The sequence below is a fragment of the Gallinula chloropus genome (assembly GCF_964237585.1).
Source record: "Gallinula chloropus genome assembly, chromosome: 1".
Lineage (NCBI taxonomy): Eukaryota > Metazoa > Chordata > Aves > Gruiformes > Rallidae > Gallinula > Gallinula chloropus.
This window is the reverse complement of record NC_140085.1, coordinates 184,782,306-184,796,522: the sequence shown is the minus strand read 5'-3', so window position 1 is coordinate 184,796,522 and position 14,217 is coordinate 184,782,306. Positions and strand designations below refer to the sequence as shown.

The 14,217-nt window shown below is 46.4% G+C and overlaps 1 protein-coding gene across 1 annotated transcript in view; it reads right to left on the bottom strand.

Annotated features, from left to right (window-relative positions):
- Positions 1-6,380: 6,380 nt before the first annotated feature.
- Positions 6,381-14,217, bottom strand: part of WDFY2 (WD repeat and FYVE domain containing 2) — a gene marked incomplete at its 5' end in the record, with an annotated part of 70,102 nt that continues 62,265 nt past the window's right edge. Inside the window, 5 exons of the mRNA XM_084279141.1 lie at positions 6,381-7,506; positions 8,152-8,260; positions 8,593-8,723; positions 10,554-10,655; positions 13,965-14,070. Coding sequence (XP_084135267.1) covers positions 7,477-7,506; positions 8,152-8,260; positions 8,593-8,723; positions 10,554-10,655; positions 13,965-14,070 — 478 coding nt within the window. The 3' untranslated portion in view covers positions 6,381-7,476. The remainder of the gene's footprint in view (positions 7,507-8,151; positions 8,261-8,592; positions 8,724-10,553; positions 10,656-13,964; positions 14,071-14,217) is intronic.

The window sequence follows — 14,217 nt, the reverse complement described above, 5'->3', positions numbered from 1 at the left end:
CTGGGTCAGCTCAGAGCATTTCCCTGTTTGTCCCTCAGGCTTGTGTTTCATTGGGAGCAGTAGGTAGTTCCAGGTGCCTGTGGGCAGATGCAGTCAGTGGCTGCAGGAGATAATTTTGAAATGCAGGTAGGATGACCTGAAAGCTCTCTATTCCTGCCATCATCCTGACAGAGCTGATCCCGACAGCGAGAGGACGAGGGCATTGAAAAGCCAACATGTCTAACAGGGAGCGAGTCCAGCAAAAATGCTTCTGGGACTAAAAGTGACCAAAATCCGAGAACTTTGGGTTGCCCAGGAGGTCAGTATTTATTCCTTTCTGTAGAGGGAGGCGTCAGGTAAGTGTTTGGAAAAACAATGTCTGGGTTATCCCTCAGGACAAAAGCTGATGCTTGCAAAGAGGTGCAGTGCCAGCCTGACCAGAGGCTGGTTTCTCAGCAAGGAACAACTGAAACCTTTGCTGTGCCAGCAGTGGCAGTTGTGTTTCACAGGCAGAAATGCCACCAGAGGAAAAGGGGTAAAACCATACTGGCCCAAGCTCCAAGCAATTCCCAGGAAGTGACATTTTTCTTGATGGTTAAATATAATCTTGGGAATCTTCTCTTGACTTTCCAGCTGAGAATCCTCGGTCTGTGGGGAGCCAAGGGGCGATGCAGAGAATCACTGCCCAGACACCCTGCTTCCCCTGGCTGCTCACCTGCTGCCAGGCGGCCGGTCGGGATAAGAGTTCATTGCAGCGAAGGAATGACCCTGTCTGCCCCTACAAGAGTGTTCAGTTTTATGCCAAATCATGCAGCAGGTAGATGAACAAGTTCAGCCAAAACTCAGGAACCCAAGTCCTGCAAAGCAGCACAGGCATAGGGAAGGAAAAGGAGCAGCCAGCAGCTGATTGATAGAAGTTAATTTGGTGGGGTTAAGCTACCCCATTTTAGCCTGTTGTGCTGGAGACACTTGTTTCCAGAATGGAACAGGAGCAGAAAGCATTACACTACAATTAGCAGAAAAGATGGTCAAGTAGCTGAGCAGCGTTCCTGGAAAACACTGGCCAGTGAGATATTTTAATGTAAAAGCCCTTTATTCCAAAAGGCAAGATACTTGGTGAGGTTAACTTACTAAGCAGAGATTTGAAGCAATGTTCAGCCTTCAGAAGATTAAACCCTTCCTGAAACTGATGGTAATGGCAGAGATAAATCAAGTTTCTATAACTAATATTTTCCCTGAAACTTTGTTAATTGTTTTGCTGGTGCCATCCCACCACATTTCCCTGTGACAGGACAAAGTCAAGGTGTCAGTGATGGGTCATTTACGTCTGAGGGAAGCCCTGACCTGTTGTTTGTGTTTGGATTCAGTGACAAGGATGAAAAAATGTTGTAAGGAAGCCTGGGAAGTACAAAATAATAAACCCTTTAAGAAATTCAGATGGTTTAAGTATAGGGAGCAAGTAACTCAAGAGATGCAAAACCTTTATCTTCATAAGGCCTGACAGCTCTTCTGCAGCACCTCAGGTGTGACCTGTCTCTTACCCAGCATTTTATGTCAAAGTGCTTCTGCGTTTAACTTATTTCTCACAGCATTACTTCAGGTAGATAAATACTTACAGACAACTAAGCTGAAGAACAAGAAACTGAAGCCAACTCTTCATAGACACAATCAACCACCCCATGTCTAGAACAGGTTTTTATACTCCTCAAGGCTTCTGGATACTGAGCAGGGCAGCTGGTCAGCTTACGCTGCTGGGATGGGGTGGTTTAGCTTTGCACAGTGCTGATGAATATTCATTTCTACACTACTGGCTTTTTTTGTATGCTGATAACACCCTCTCTTGGCATCTCTTCTTTGCACAGAATTTGCCAGTAGACTGTGCTTTCTTGTTTTCATTTTGTTTTGAGTTCAATGTCCCCACATGGCACCAATTTCAATGCCTTTGAACTCAACTTCTTTCTGTTCTTAACAGCACAGTGTTGTCCTGCAGCAAACAATCAGAGATGGCCAAAGAGTGGTCACAAGGTATAGTGCCCCAAACTGGGAAATTGCAAAGACCACACAGAGTTAACCTCAAACTTAAATTCCAGAACTTCAGGTTATTGTCAAAATAGGGACCACATCTTTCTTCTGAGGAGCAAAGCTTTCCTGCCAAATTTCACATGCAATGTTGAAGAGAAAAATCTGTTTCTGCCTCAGTATTACACAAGAGGTCAACACTGAAGGGACTTAGAACATTTATCCACCCTGGAAAGATGAAGTTTGTTGTTACTGTTGCATACTATTGTCACATATAGAAACAGTGTCTTCTGACTCCTAATTGAAAACAGCCCCCCCATCCTGGTCTCCTGGAAAGGACATGGCCCTGTGACATTCCTGTGTGCTACAAAACAGAATTTCCGTTGTTCTTACCCAAATCCTATTGGGAACTGTGAGGACAGCCATCCATAGCATGTGCTAACTTGTCAGCAGACCTAGCATTTTAGATTTAAAAGAGGAGGTACCTCTTATTTTAACCCATGCAGTGGATGCTGATGTTAAGTGGACTTTGCTTTGCTTTATCCAGTAGCTTCATTGCTCTGTTGTACTGGAGAGCACAGAACTGGACAGAGCAGGAAAAAACAGTGGCATATGTCTCTCCAAAAGTGATTTCCTCAGCAGGCATAAAGCAAACTAGGTTTTCCCCAACATCTTCTTTGGATGACATATCCAGCCATCCACCTTCTTATCAGCAACCAACCCCGTGGAGAGGGAACATATCCTTCCTTTTCCCAGTCCTGGAAACATTCACCACACCCCCTTGTTTTTGCTACGCTAAGTGTCAATGTGCCTCATTCAGATGATGGCCTCAAGTTCAAGAGGAGGAGGTGGGGAGGTCACTTGGGCTTCAGTGTGAAACTCAGCTGTGGGCAGGAGCACTAACAGCTGAGTGCACTCACATCACCATCGGTGACTGTTCTCGGTTCTGCTGGCTGATGTTTAGCCTTACACACTACCCTGTTCCAGCCATGTCTAACCATGGTGTTAAGTGTCCTGCAGGCAGAAGGACCATCAGTGCTGTTGTTACAAGCTGCTGCCCATATGCTTCCCACTGTATATATATTCAGCTTAAAAAGACTGAAGTTTGGGGCTCAGGTTGATCTTTCTTCAGCCACCTGAAACCCAAGTGGCTTACGTCAGCTGCTTGGACACCGTGTACAAGACCAGTGCCTGTCCCATCACTTGCCTGAGTGCTCTTAGAGACACTGTTCATTTTCAAGACAGGAATGGCAGGTGGATGTTGTGCAGAAGGGGACACCAGATAAAAGAGAAATGAAAAGCAACTTTTCCAGAGTGAGGAGCGGAGGAAGGGCAGCATTGTTTGCACGCCCCTTGGCACAGCGGGAGAGATCACTAAAAGCCTGCTGCTGCACTTCAGCACCCTGCAGAAAGGGGACTTTGCTTGGGTGGTGGGGTGCTACATCTGTACCAAAAGACAACCTTCTCTTCCTACCCCCCCCCCCCCCCCCAATGCAATTCATTAAAATAGCTCAGATTTGTTATTCAGCAACTGAAATGGAAAGAAAAGGAGCAATCAACAGGGATCCCTTTTAGTGCACATCTAGAAGACAGAAGAAACCGAGCCTGTTGTCCCAGCATGGCAGAACAGGAAGACAGGCCTTTTCACTCTCTGTGTCACATCCTTGTTTCACTGGGAGGTAAAAGAGTTGTTATTTGAATTGGAAACACTAGTTTTCCCTTCATTATAGCTCTTAAGGACATAGCAAAGGGCCAAACTTCCCTTCCCCCCAGCTTTGCTTTCAGCTTACATCATTTTCTAAGCCGAGACCAGTTTGACCTGAGACTGCAATCCAGGGTAGCTTAGTCAGGATAACAGCAAGGGAAATTTTGCAAAACAGGTTGGTATACCCAACATCCACCCACAAGCAGCACTGAAACCACGACTCCTTGGAAGAGAATGGGGAGGTGGGCAAGAGTTTACTGCAGAGCAGTTCAAACACACCTCACTCCCAAATTTAAGTCTTCTTTGGAGTGAGTTCCTCACCTTTGTTTGAATGTTACATGTTCAAAAGGATGAGGTGTTGGCCCAGGAGCAGATCCTCAGCTTGCTGACTCCACCACTCCATCAGCATAAGCGTGATGCACGCTGTAGTCCAAAGCTTGTTGCAACCACTACATCCTAGGAACAGAGTGCTGAATGGTAATTTAAGTTCCCTTTGGTGCTCCCATGTTTCTGCCACTGTAGGAGATCCTCTCTGCACAGCAAAGCAAGTCAGGTCTTCTGCCAAAAGGGCCCAACCCCAAGGTAGCATGGAACAGCGTAGTCCAACAAAGTTTCACACACCTTCTCCAGCTGGAATGAAATACTGGCAGGCAACTTGCTCATCTTGCATAGCTTCGTCAGCCAACAACACTTCAGTCACCAGAAAACATGCACAAGGTGTAATGAAAAGCCTTCCAATAGGAAACAAGCATCAAGCTTCCAGGAGAGAAAGTGGGAGGACTTAGAAAACAATTAACATTCAAGCTGGGAAAAGAATCTTTTTAGTGCCATTTGAAAATATGCTTTAAAATACGCTGCCCAGAGGGGAACCACAACAGGCTGTATCGCCAAGAAAGACAAGGTGCCATCGTTTTGGGGAACATGACTGCAAAATGCTTGAGCACAGTTTTTAGGATGCATGAAAAGAGAATTTTCCCTGAAAATACATGGCTATCGTGCACCCCACAGCCAGAAACCCCTCACCCCTTATTGCAGCAGCTCACCCACGGGTTGTGTTAAACTTCTCCTTTCTTCAGGAGTGAGTTACTGCCAGGCTAAGAATGGAGTCGCTTTATTCTGGCATCATCCCTCAAGCAGAATCACAGAGCTTCTCTAGGTAGCAATGGGCTCTGTAGTAGTAAATGTCATGACCTTCCCTATTTTAGAGGGTGTTGTAGTTTTGTGTGATTGGGTTCTGGTAGAGAAGGGGGGCTGCAGGGGTGGCTTCTACAAGAAGCAGCCAGAAGGTCTCTGCAGGCCCCAGAGAGCAAACACCAGCCAGCTCAAGGCTGGAGTCATTGCTGACCAAGGCCAAGCCCAACAGCGATGGTCACAGCACCTCTGGGAATCACGTTTAAGAAGTAAAAACCCACAAGCAGCTGCATTTTGCCACCGGAGAAGGGAGAGAGAAGATGTAAGAACCCGTGCAGACACTAAGGCCAGTGAAGGGGGAGGGGAGGAGGTGCTCCAGGTGTCAGAGAGAAAGATGCCCTTGCAGCCCATGGAGAAACCCATGGTGGAGCGGGTGTCCCCCCACAGCCCATGGAAAAGGCCAAGACCCCACCCACAGCCCGTGGAAAGACCCCACACTGGAGCAGGTGGAGACATACAAGAGATGCTGTGACCCATGTTGGAGCCTCTGTCAGCACTTGCAGCCCGTGGAGAGAGGCAGAGACACAGAGATGAGTGAGAGAGAGAGCTGTGCCGCAGCAGATGTGCTGGGGGGATGTTGTGACTCCGTGTGGGACCAGGCTGGAGCAGTCTGGGCCTGAGAGACTGAGACATTCTATGATTTATGACTGCACCCCATAGAAGTGACCCACGCTGGGACAGCTGGTGAACAGCTGAAGCCCAGTGTTTTGATGGTACATTGGAGAAGTTCATGGAGGACTGTCTCCCATGGGTGGGACCCCATGGTGCAGCAGGGGAAGGGTGTGAGGAATGCCCCCCACAGCTAAGAAGGAAAACATATCTTGAGGAACTGACCGAAACCTCCATTCCCCCATTACCTGCCCCTCCCCTGACACAATGGGGGGAAGAAGGGAGCAAAATCATGACTCAAGTGAAGTCTGCTAAGAAGGGAGGGGTGGGGGAGGTGCTTTAAGATCTGGTCACACTTCTCATTGCCCGACTCTGGTCTCACTGGGTGTGCAGTGCAGTGTAATAAATTAGAGAGTTTCTTTCCTTTATTCTGTGCTGAGTCTGTTTTGCCCATGACACTAATTGCAGAATGATCTCTCCCTGTCCTCATCTCGACTCCTGAGCCTCTTGATATATATTTTCTCCCCTGTCCAGATGAAAAGGGCAGTGATAGAGCAGCTTTGGTGAATGGCTGGCCTCCAGCCAGGGTCAAACCATCACAGAAGTACAAATTGAGGCATCACTGACATGCTGTGTCACAACAGCTACAGACCACAAGGCCTGGTTAAATAGGAGGTACAGGAAAGCCCTAGGTCTGGTCTGCAGCTCTATTCTTGACACTGGCTTCTTTGAAGTGCATCAGCCATAGCAGGCTAAAAAGTGAAATGGATTAAAGGAACAGAGAGTTGACCCTTCAAAGAAGATCCCTTTGGAAAAAAAGTGGGGTTTGTTTTTTCATCTTGACAATGTCCTTCTAAAAAGGTCATTTTGGTCAATCCAGGTTTTTAAATACTTTTTATTTAAATTTAAATGTAAAATATGACAACAGGAAAATGGGCATCATTCAGCAATATCAGTTTCTGGTTTATAGAGGAAATTAATAAAAAACATCAGCATTTGAAAAAATAAATATGACTAACCGTATGGAAAACAGGGAAATCAAAGTTCTCTTCAACAGCACAGACAGGTATCAACGCTGAAATGTTGCTGCGCAAGGTAGAGGTAGAAGTAAACCAGACATTTCAGACCTAGACCAGTTTTAAGATCTTCCCCCCACTCCATGCATACACTCCCCAAAGTTCCTGTTGCCAGTAATTTAATTTGAATCAGCCTGTCAGCCTCATCAAACTCAAGCGGGTCTGTGTGCTTCGTGTAATGCTCTGAGCTGGAAAACTATTTCAGTTTTCGTAGAAATTAGTTGCTAAGCAACCTGGCCCCCTGGTTTTGCAACTTGTGCAGCAAGGAAAGAGGCAGGAAGCTGGATTTTAGCTACTACAAACCAATAAAATGCTCTCTGGATGATGTCAGCTAGGACAAGTAGACGGTAGAGCCCTTTTGGGAATTGCAACAGTCCATCAGCTCCTTGGTGATGCGCCCGGACAACACGCGGCACCGCGCCTGGAGTTCCTCCACTGAAGAGAGCATGGTCAGCAGAAAGATCCCAAATCAATAGGTACTCACTGCGGGGAGAGCCGATTGCCTTATACAGTATGTTGATACCAAAAACTCCCGTGGCAAGACACACCCCCAGAGCCCCCTGTACAAAGCAGCAAGTATCTCCACACAATGAAATAGAAAACCTAAAAACTGCACCGCACGCGGGTGCTCCAAACCAACTCAAGACAAACGAAGACAGGTCGTACAAACCATTAGTTAAAAAAATACCTTCTTGTATATTTTGAGAGTAAGTGGAAAGAGTCTTCGTGCAAATGTTCAGCCTGGATCAAGCAGAGGACGTAAAATCGTTGTAAACACATTAGTTCCTTTCTCATCCGCCGTATGTGCCCAGCGTTACCTATCTTCTGCAGTATGATTAAGGTTAGGAAATCTGCTTCTTCTGTAAATACCACCCTTCAAGTTCCACTGACGTACCATCAAGACACTACTGGTGTCATATCCCACAACTGTTAATACAATAAAATATAACAGCGTAATGAATAATGGTAAAAGCTAATAAACCATCATGTAAATGCAATCTTGCCATAATCTGCACCTTTTCCTTTTGCTTAAGAGAGGCTCTGTGGTTAGAGGGGGCTGCAGCAAGTGTGAAGAAGTTTGATTTCATTTTCCAGCACCTATGTCAGGCTGGTGGGGGTTGACCAGATGACATTGTGTGTGTCACCATGCTTCTGCCCTTATGAGCCAGATCCATAGCTGGCCTTATGAGAAAACACACCCCCTCCCCACCCCCACTGTACTGATAACTTGAGTAATTAGCTTAACACAATGTGATGATTTTTAGAAAATATATTCAAGTGTTCTTATAAACCTACTCATTATTTTAGCTCTTTCTTTATCTAGCCACACAAGCTGAGATTCCCCATGTTGAAATATAGTTTGTATTACCAGAAGAAAAGCTACAGTTATCACTTGTCCCAGCCCCTTCAGGCAATAACTTCATAGATCAAGACCTCCTTGGTCCTGATTGGGAAGAATTGCATGAGCAAGAGGTCTCTGGGTGGAAGAAAGCAGGTAGGACACACTTGCAACCACATGGAAGAAGAGTAGAAAGTGAAATACACGATTGAGAGCAACCTCCTCACTCCTACCTTAATAACCTTGTCTGTCCCCGAGGTCAGTAGCCATCCTCTGGTGGCATCAAAGTGAACGTGAACGATGTTGTGCTTGCTGTCATGGAACGTGGCTGTGGGTGCTCGCCTGAAGAAAAAAATCTCAAAATCAGCAAAGATTCTGTAAGATTTTCCAAAAAATTGTTCTCTGTCAAGGGAGGAAGTATTTGAATGCTGCTCTAAGCCATTAATTCAGCAACGTCTCTGTAAACCCCACTTTGAGACCTTTCTGGCAGGAAACGAGCAGGGGTGGAGGGGTCTCTATCCATCCCAGTTGGGTAGGCACCCCTTCTCTTGCTGAAAGAGGCCATGGACCACCCCAGAGCTGCTCCCTTCCATAGCCTCACATCTGCCCAGGCCCTGCCAGATGCAGGAGTTCTGCCCAACTCCAGTGCAAGCCAGCTCAGTGTCCAGACTTACTCTTCGTCCGTGATGGACTCGTGGCAGCTATCGCAGACCCTCACTTCGAACTCGAACCCCATCAGCGGGATGGAGGAGCGCTTGGAGCTGCATTTGCCGCACACGGCTTTCCCACACTTCCGGCAGTGGTGCTGCAAGAGACAATATGCAGAAAGGCATCTTCAACACCAAACCCAGAGGTCTTCTGGAGAAGATGAAGGAAAACAGACAAGGACTTCAGAATAAATGGAGGGGGAAAGGGGGGGTCTTACTTTTTTCCCTTCATCCACTATCTAGGGCAAGCAGCAGCTGATCATTAGCATGGACACTGGGAAGTGGCAGATAAAGTACTACCCAGGCTAGGCAGGCTCTGCCTTTCTCCTAAGCTCCAGGGTGACACCATACACCATGCAGTAAATCGTCACTGTCTCCACCACTTGACAGCTGTGGATGTGGCTGTGGGTCAGGGTTACAACACTGCGTGTGAACCATGTTACAGGGAGTTTTCAGCAGGACAGAAGGTGGAAGAGCAAAGTCCGAGGTGTCTTCTTTTTGTTCGCACAGCCAGAGTTGGAAGGATAGAACAGAGTCCCCCTGTGCACCCAGAAGATGTGTCCCAGGCAGCCAGGCATCTGTGGGAGGGCTTGGAGCTTTAATTACCATTGTCCAGGGGAGTCTCATTTTGGGGTGTAAGGGTTGACACCACCAATCAGCAGCACGTGACACATTAAAACATCTCCAGGTTGAGGTAGGACAGCACTACATCAGTGTTGTGTCAGCCTGGAGTCCCAGCCCAGCCTTTAACTACAACCATCCTCCATCTTCTTGGTCAACTCCTTTGGCCATTTTCAACCCCAGAAGCACTAGTGTTTCTGCATTTTGATGCTGTCTGTTTCACATTTTCTCATGCACTGGCTGTGTAGGACAAGATGACTGCCTTGCTAGCTGCAGGACAGCCAGGTTCTGCGGTGATGAGTGTTACATAAAGAGAATCAGAGAATCACAGAATGTGTTAGATTGGAAGGGACCTTTAAAGGTCACCTAGTCCAACCCCCCCTGCAGTAAGCAGGGACATCTTCACTAGATCAGGTCGCTCTGAGCCCCATCAAACCTGACCTTGAATAACTTCAGGGATGGGGCCTCCACTACCTCTCTGGGCAACCTGTGCCAGTGATCTACCACTCTCATATTGAAGTTTTTCCTAATACCCAACCTAACTCTCCCCTTTTCTAGTTTAAAACTATTACCCTTCATCTGACTGCTACATGCCCTCGTGAACAGTTCTTCCCCAGCTTTCTTACAGGCACCTTTCAGGTACTGAAGGCTGCTATAAGGTCCCCTTGGAGCCTTCTCTTCTCCAAGCTGAACAAGCCCTATCTTCATAGGAGAGGTGCTCCAGCCCTTTGATCAGAAGATGCAGCTCAGCTGTGCTCCAGACACTTGACTTCTCCAGGCTCCATGAGAACATCCCCTTCAGCATTTTTATGTTCCTCTCCCAAAAGTCTGCAATCCATGGCTCTCTCCTGCTGGGCAGGAAAATGCAGCAACGTGTTCCAAGCAGACCAATAAACCTTCTCCAAACACAGCCCAAGCAGTTACAGATGTTTACCCAAGCTCATTGAAAACAGCTTTGGCTCCAGCACAATCTCCAAAAATCAGCTGCAAATTTCTTTCTACAGCACATTCAACCAACAATAAGCAAAATCCCTTATGGCTAAAGCCACACATGGCTCAAAACAAATTTGCTCAGCATTTGCTATTGGGACTGGCTGCATTTTGAAAAACCCAAAACAACAAGAAGTAAAAAGGAAGCGTGTTCCTCTCACCCACAACATCAGGCCTGATCAGAGGGCAACTCACCGTCCCACTATGGAGTACTCAGTGTAAGACCAAAGTGCAAGGTCTCAAGGCTTTAGGGGGGGAAAGACCTATTATGAGAGACTATTTGCACCATGTTAGCACACCAGAGGACCCATACAAACCTGCCTGAGGCCTATTTTCTTGCTGTCCCACATTTGCTTGAAGTTCCAGAAGAAAGGTTGGTCACATTTTTGACAGGAGTCACTGTCCAACCACTCTGGGGTCTGCAACACACAAGCACACAAAGCAGGAATGAGAAACAGAGAAAAGCTTCCAATGGAGCCCTGAGTCAGGACAAGAAAGATGTCTTGCAGTGTAATAATGTGGTCAACTAAACTTGACTAAAAATCAACTAAACTTGACTAAAAATCCCCTTTTTCACAGGAATCCATTCTAACTGTTCCATGCAACATGTTTTTTGGCTCAGCTCTGAGCCTGAAGGACACAGGAGGGACACGTCTCGCCCAACTCACGAAGTAGAGTTGGATTATAAAACCATAAAAATAACCCAGGAACAAACAAGCCTCCCCCACCTCTCCAAGTTTGGAATTAAGCATATAAAAATATTCTGTCCTGTCCTGTCTGGGCAGTATTTACCATCTGCTGTTACCTCTGGTGGGAACTGGGGGCAGGTTTTGTTTCCAATAGCAAGCTATTTGTCTGGAGGAAAGGGGAAGGTGCCCAAAATGCTGATGTGGGGTTCCTTTTTGTTCTTTCTCCCGATGCTGTAAGAGGCACTCCTGCTGCCTGAGGTATCTGTGCTACAAATCACACATAGGGATGAGAAAGAGGAGATTCACCTGAACCAGCCTAAAACCTAAAACAGGTCTTTTCCCTGCTTTTGCAGAAAGACAATGGAAGGAAAGTCTTCCTCTTCCTAATGCAGTGCACAGCTTTGCACACACGCTGTGGGTGAAGAGGGTAAGAAGATGTAAAGAAAAGAAAGAAAATATTAAAGACACTTCTGTCTCCTACAGCAGGTTTTCTGGTGTGGAGTAGCATGGATCAGATGCCCTGTAGGGAAGCAGGTCTTGCCAGATCCTGAAAGAGCTCAGGAAGCTCCTGAAGTGTCAGGGGAACTTGTGGACGGGCAGTGAAATTCAGCCCCTACATTTTGGTTCCCTGACCTGCATCAAGGTGCTGGTGGACATGCCATGTGTCTCCCTATAATGTTTAGGAACTTCTGTGGGTGATTGGAGACTCAGGAAGAATCTTGACCCCTCTCCGGCTGGCTCTCTGTCTGTCCTAGCCTTGCCTAGCAAGTGACAGATGCTCCTTCCCAGCAGATGACTTCTGCTCCTTTCTCCACCCCACCAGACCAGATCTCAGCCCAAAGCTAGTGGTGGCAAGTGGGTCCATCCCCTGCCAGCACTGCCTCAGCACCACTGCAGCATGTTCCCACCAGCTATTCCAAGGCCACAAAATTAAATAAACACTAAATAACGTTTAATACTTTGTAAGGAAGTGCCATTAGCAAACTGCAGTTGTGTTATCAGAGCCACCAGCTTCTCAGATATTGCAATTTAAAATGGCAAGAAGCACAGCTGAGATTCTTAAAAATTAAAACTATTACCAAAGCCAGGCAGAGTTGAGGTAAAGCTGATGGAGAACCTCAACTCCCCAGATAGCTTTCACATCCCCCCCCAATAAGCAACCAGCTGCTTCTGCCAGTTACTCTGAAGGCAGTTTGTTCTGCTGGGGCAAATCCCACAACAGTCTTTCTGTTTAATGCCTACAGCTTTACATCTTCATGGACAAGTTTTCATCTCTTGAGCTACAAATGAAAGGAAGAAGACATTTTGCTCGGGACAAGTAACTGCTTTGTAGTCAAATAGAACACGGCTTCTAGTTAGTATATGTTGTCTTCCTACAGGTTTTTAAAAACAGTGATTAAAATAAAGAATCAAGGGTTAAAATGGCTTAATTAACTTTAATGTAATCTCAGAGATGTAGGAAAATCCAATAGCATCAAAGGGAGTGCTGAGCACACATTACAAAGAGAAAACCCTTAAATAAGAGCCAAAATACCAAAGCCAAAATCTGTAAGGAAATGCTCTAGGACTCCAAACCCAAGGTTGGTATTAAAATCTCAAAGGTTCATGTTTTGGGGGTGGTTTAGCACTGGGGACACCCGATTGTGCTGCTGGTAACATGAACAAGCCCACATAGCCATAGTCAGAAAGCAGGGCACCCGTTAGCACCTGCTGCTAAGCCCTCATTTAGCTAATTATATTTCTCCTCCAGTTTTTAAACCAGCCTTCTCGCAGCACTGCAGCCTGTTTTACAAGCCAATCTTAACCCTTACAGTAGCCTTCCCAAGGCAGGGAATAAATAAAGGTTTTCATTTCTGGATGTCTGAGTTGCAGCAAAAAGGAAACATCTGTTGGGAAGGAGGAAGTCACTCTGCTTTCGTTTCACTTCTGGAGCTGATGACATAATTGGCCATTAGATTAGCAATTAAAGACAGTGAACTGGAATGCTAATTCACATAAAAAAGGGAGCTCAGTTCCTGCCTAGAACTATTTCAATGGGTTTTTTTTAATCCAATTTTCCACTTAGCTCTTCCTCCTTGCTCCAGGGAGACACACACGACCCGGGGAGGTTGAAACCCTTGAGAATCAGCAAAGCCGGTGAAAGCCCATCCTGCCACACCCCTTGTGTAGTCCTACCCCCTGAGGGGACTCAGGGTGCCTTCCTACCCCCTGCGGGAAGAGGGCAGAGGTTTGCTGTGACTCACGTCGCCGGGGCCTGACTCACTCAGCACGGCGCCCGCTCCCCCTCTCTGAGTCAGGCCTCAGAAATTGCCAAGCGGGGGCTGTTCCCACAGCACTGAAGACCCTGGGTGCGTTTTTGCACCCACTTACATTTGTTGGCTGCGCAGCACAAAAGCAGTTAGGAGCATGTGGGTGAAATCTTACTGTCTGGATCAGAAAAGGCATCATTTTCCCTGCTTCTACATGATTACACCAGAGGGATGCGAGACCGAGCAGCGGGTGAGATTGAAGCTATAGTTAAATGTCTTTTTAGCAAGAACGGGGGGGGGAAAAAAACCCTGGATTGCAGGTTTCCAGAGATGACAAAGAGCTTGCTTGTTCTGTTTTCTTAAAACCCCCTAATAATCAATCCATACATTTACCTCTGAACTGATAATATTTTTCATGATGTTCTGAAAAACGAAGCGGAACATCTCCCAGTGCCCTCCTTAGGGGATGTCTTTTGGAGCAGTAATGTAAAGGGTAAGAGACATTTAGCAGCCTACTTAATACACATTTTCTGCCAGACAATTTCCCCTGTACCATATTATCAAAGGCACAGCATAATTGCTGTATAACAACTGGAGCATGTCCAAAAACATTTTTAAAGGCCAGAATGATCTTGCTCAGGTTGAAAGTTGAACATAATTTTCGAAAGGCCCTTTCTTCCCCCTTTTTGGGGGTTTGGAACTCTATGATCTTTGGGGTCCCTTCCAACCCATACCATTCTATGATTCCCAACACAGTTTCAGACCAAATCAACAAGAACTGAGTATCTACCTCCTGCCTCTCAACATCCATGTTCCAGACGACGATTCCCCCATCTGCACCACAGGAGATGAGCTGCCGAGTGTGGTGAGCGTAAGAGAGAGACTGAACTTTATCACTGGAAAAGAAACAAGACAGTTACTAACCAGCCATCTATGGTTAGTACACAAATAAATGTAGAATATACAATAAGCCAGTATAACCCACTTGTTTGCCTATGTTTCCCTCCCATTCTCACTGTACATGGCACTCACTGGATGCAATG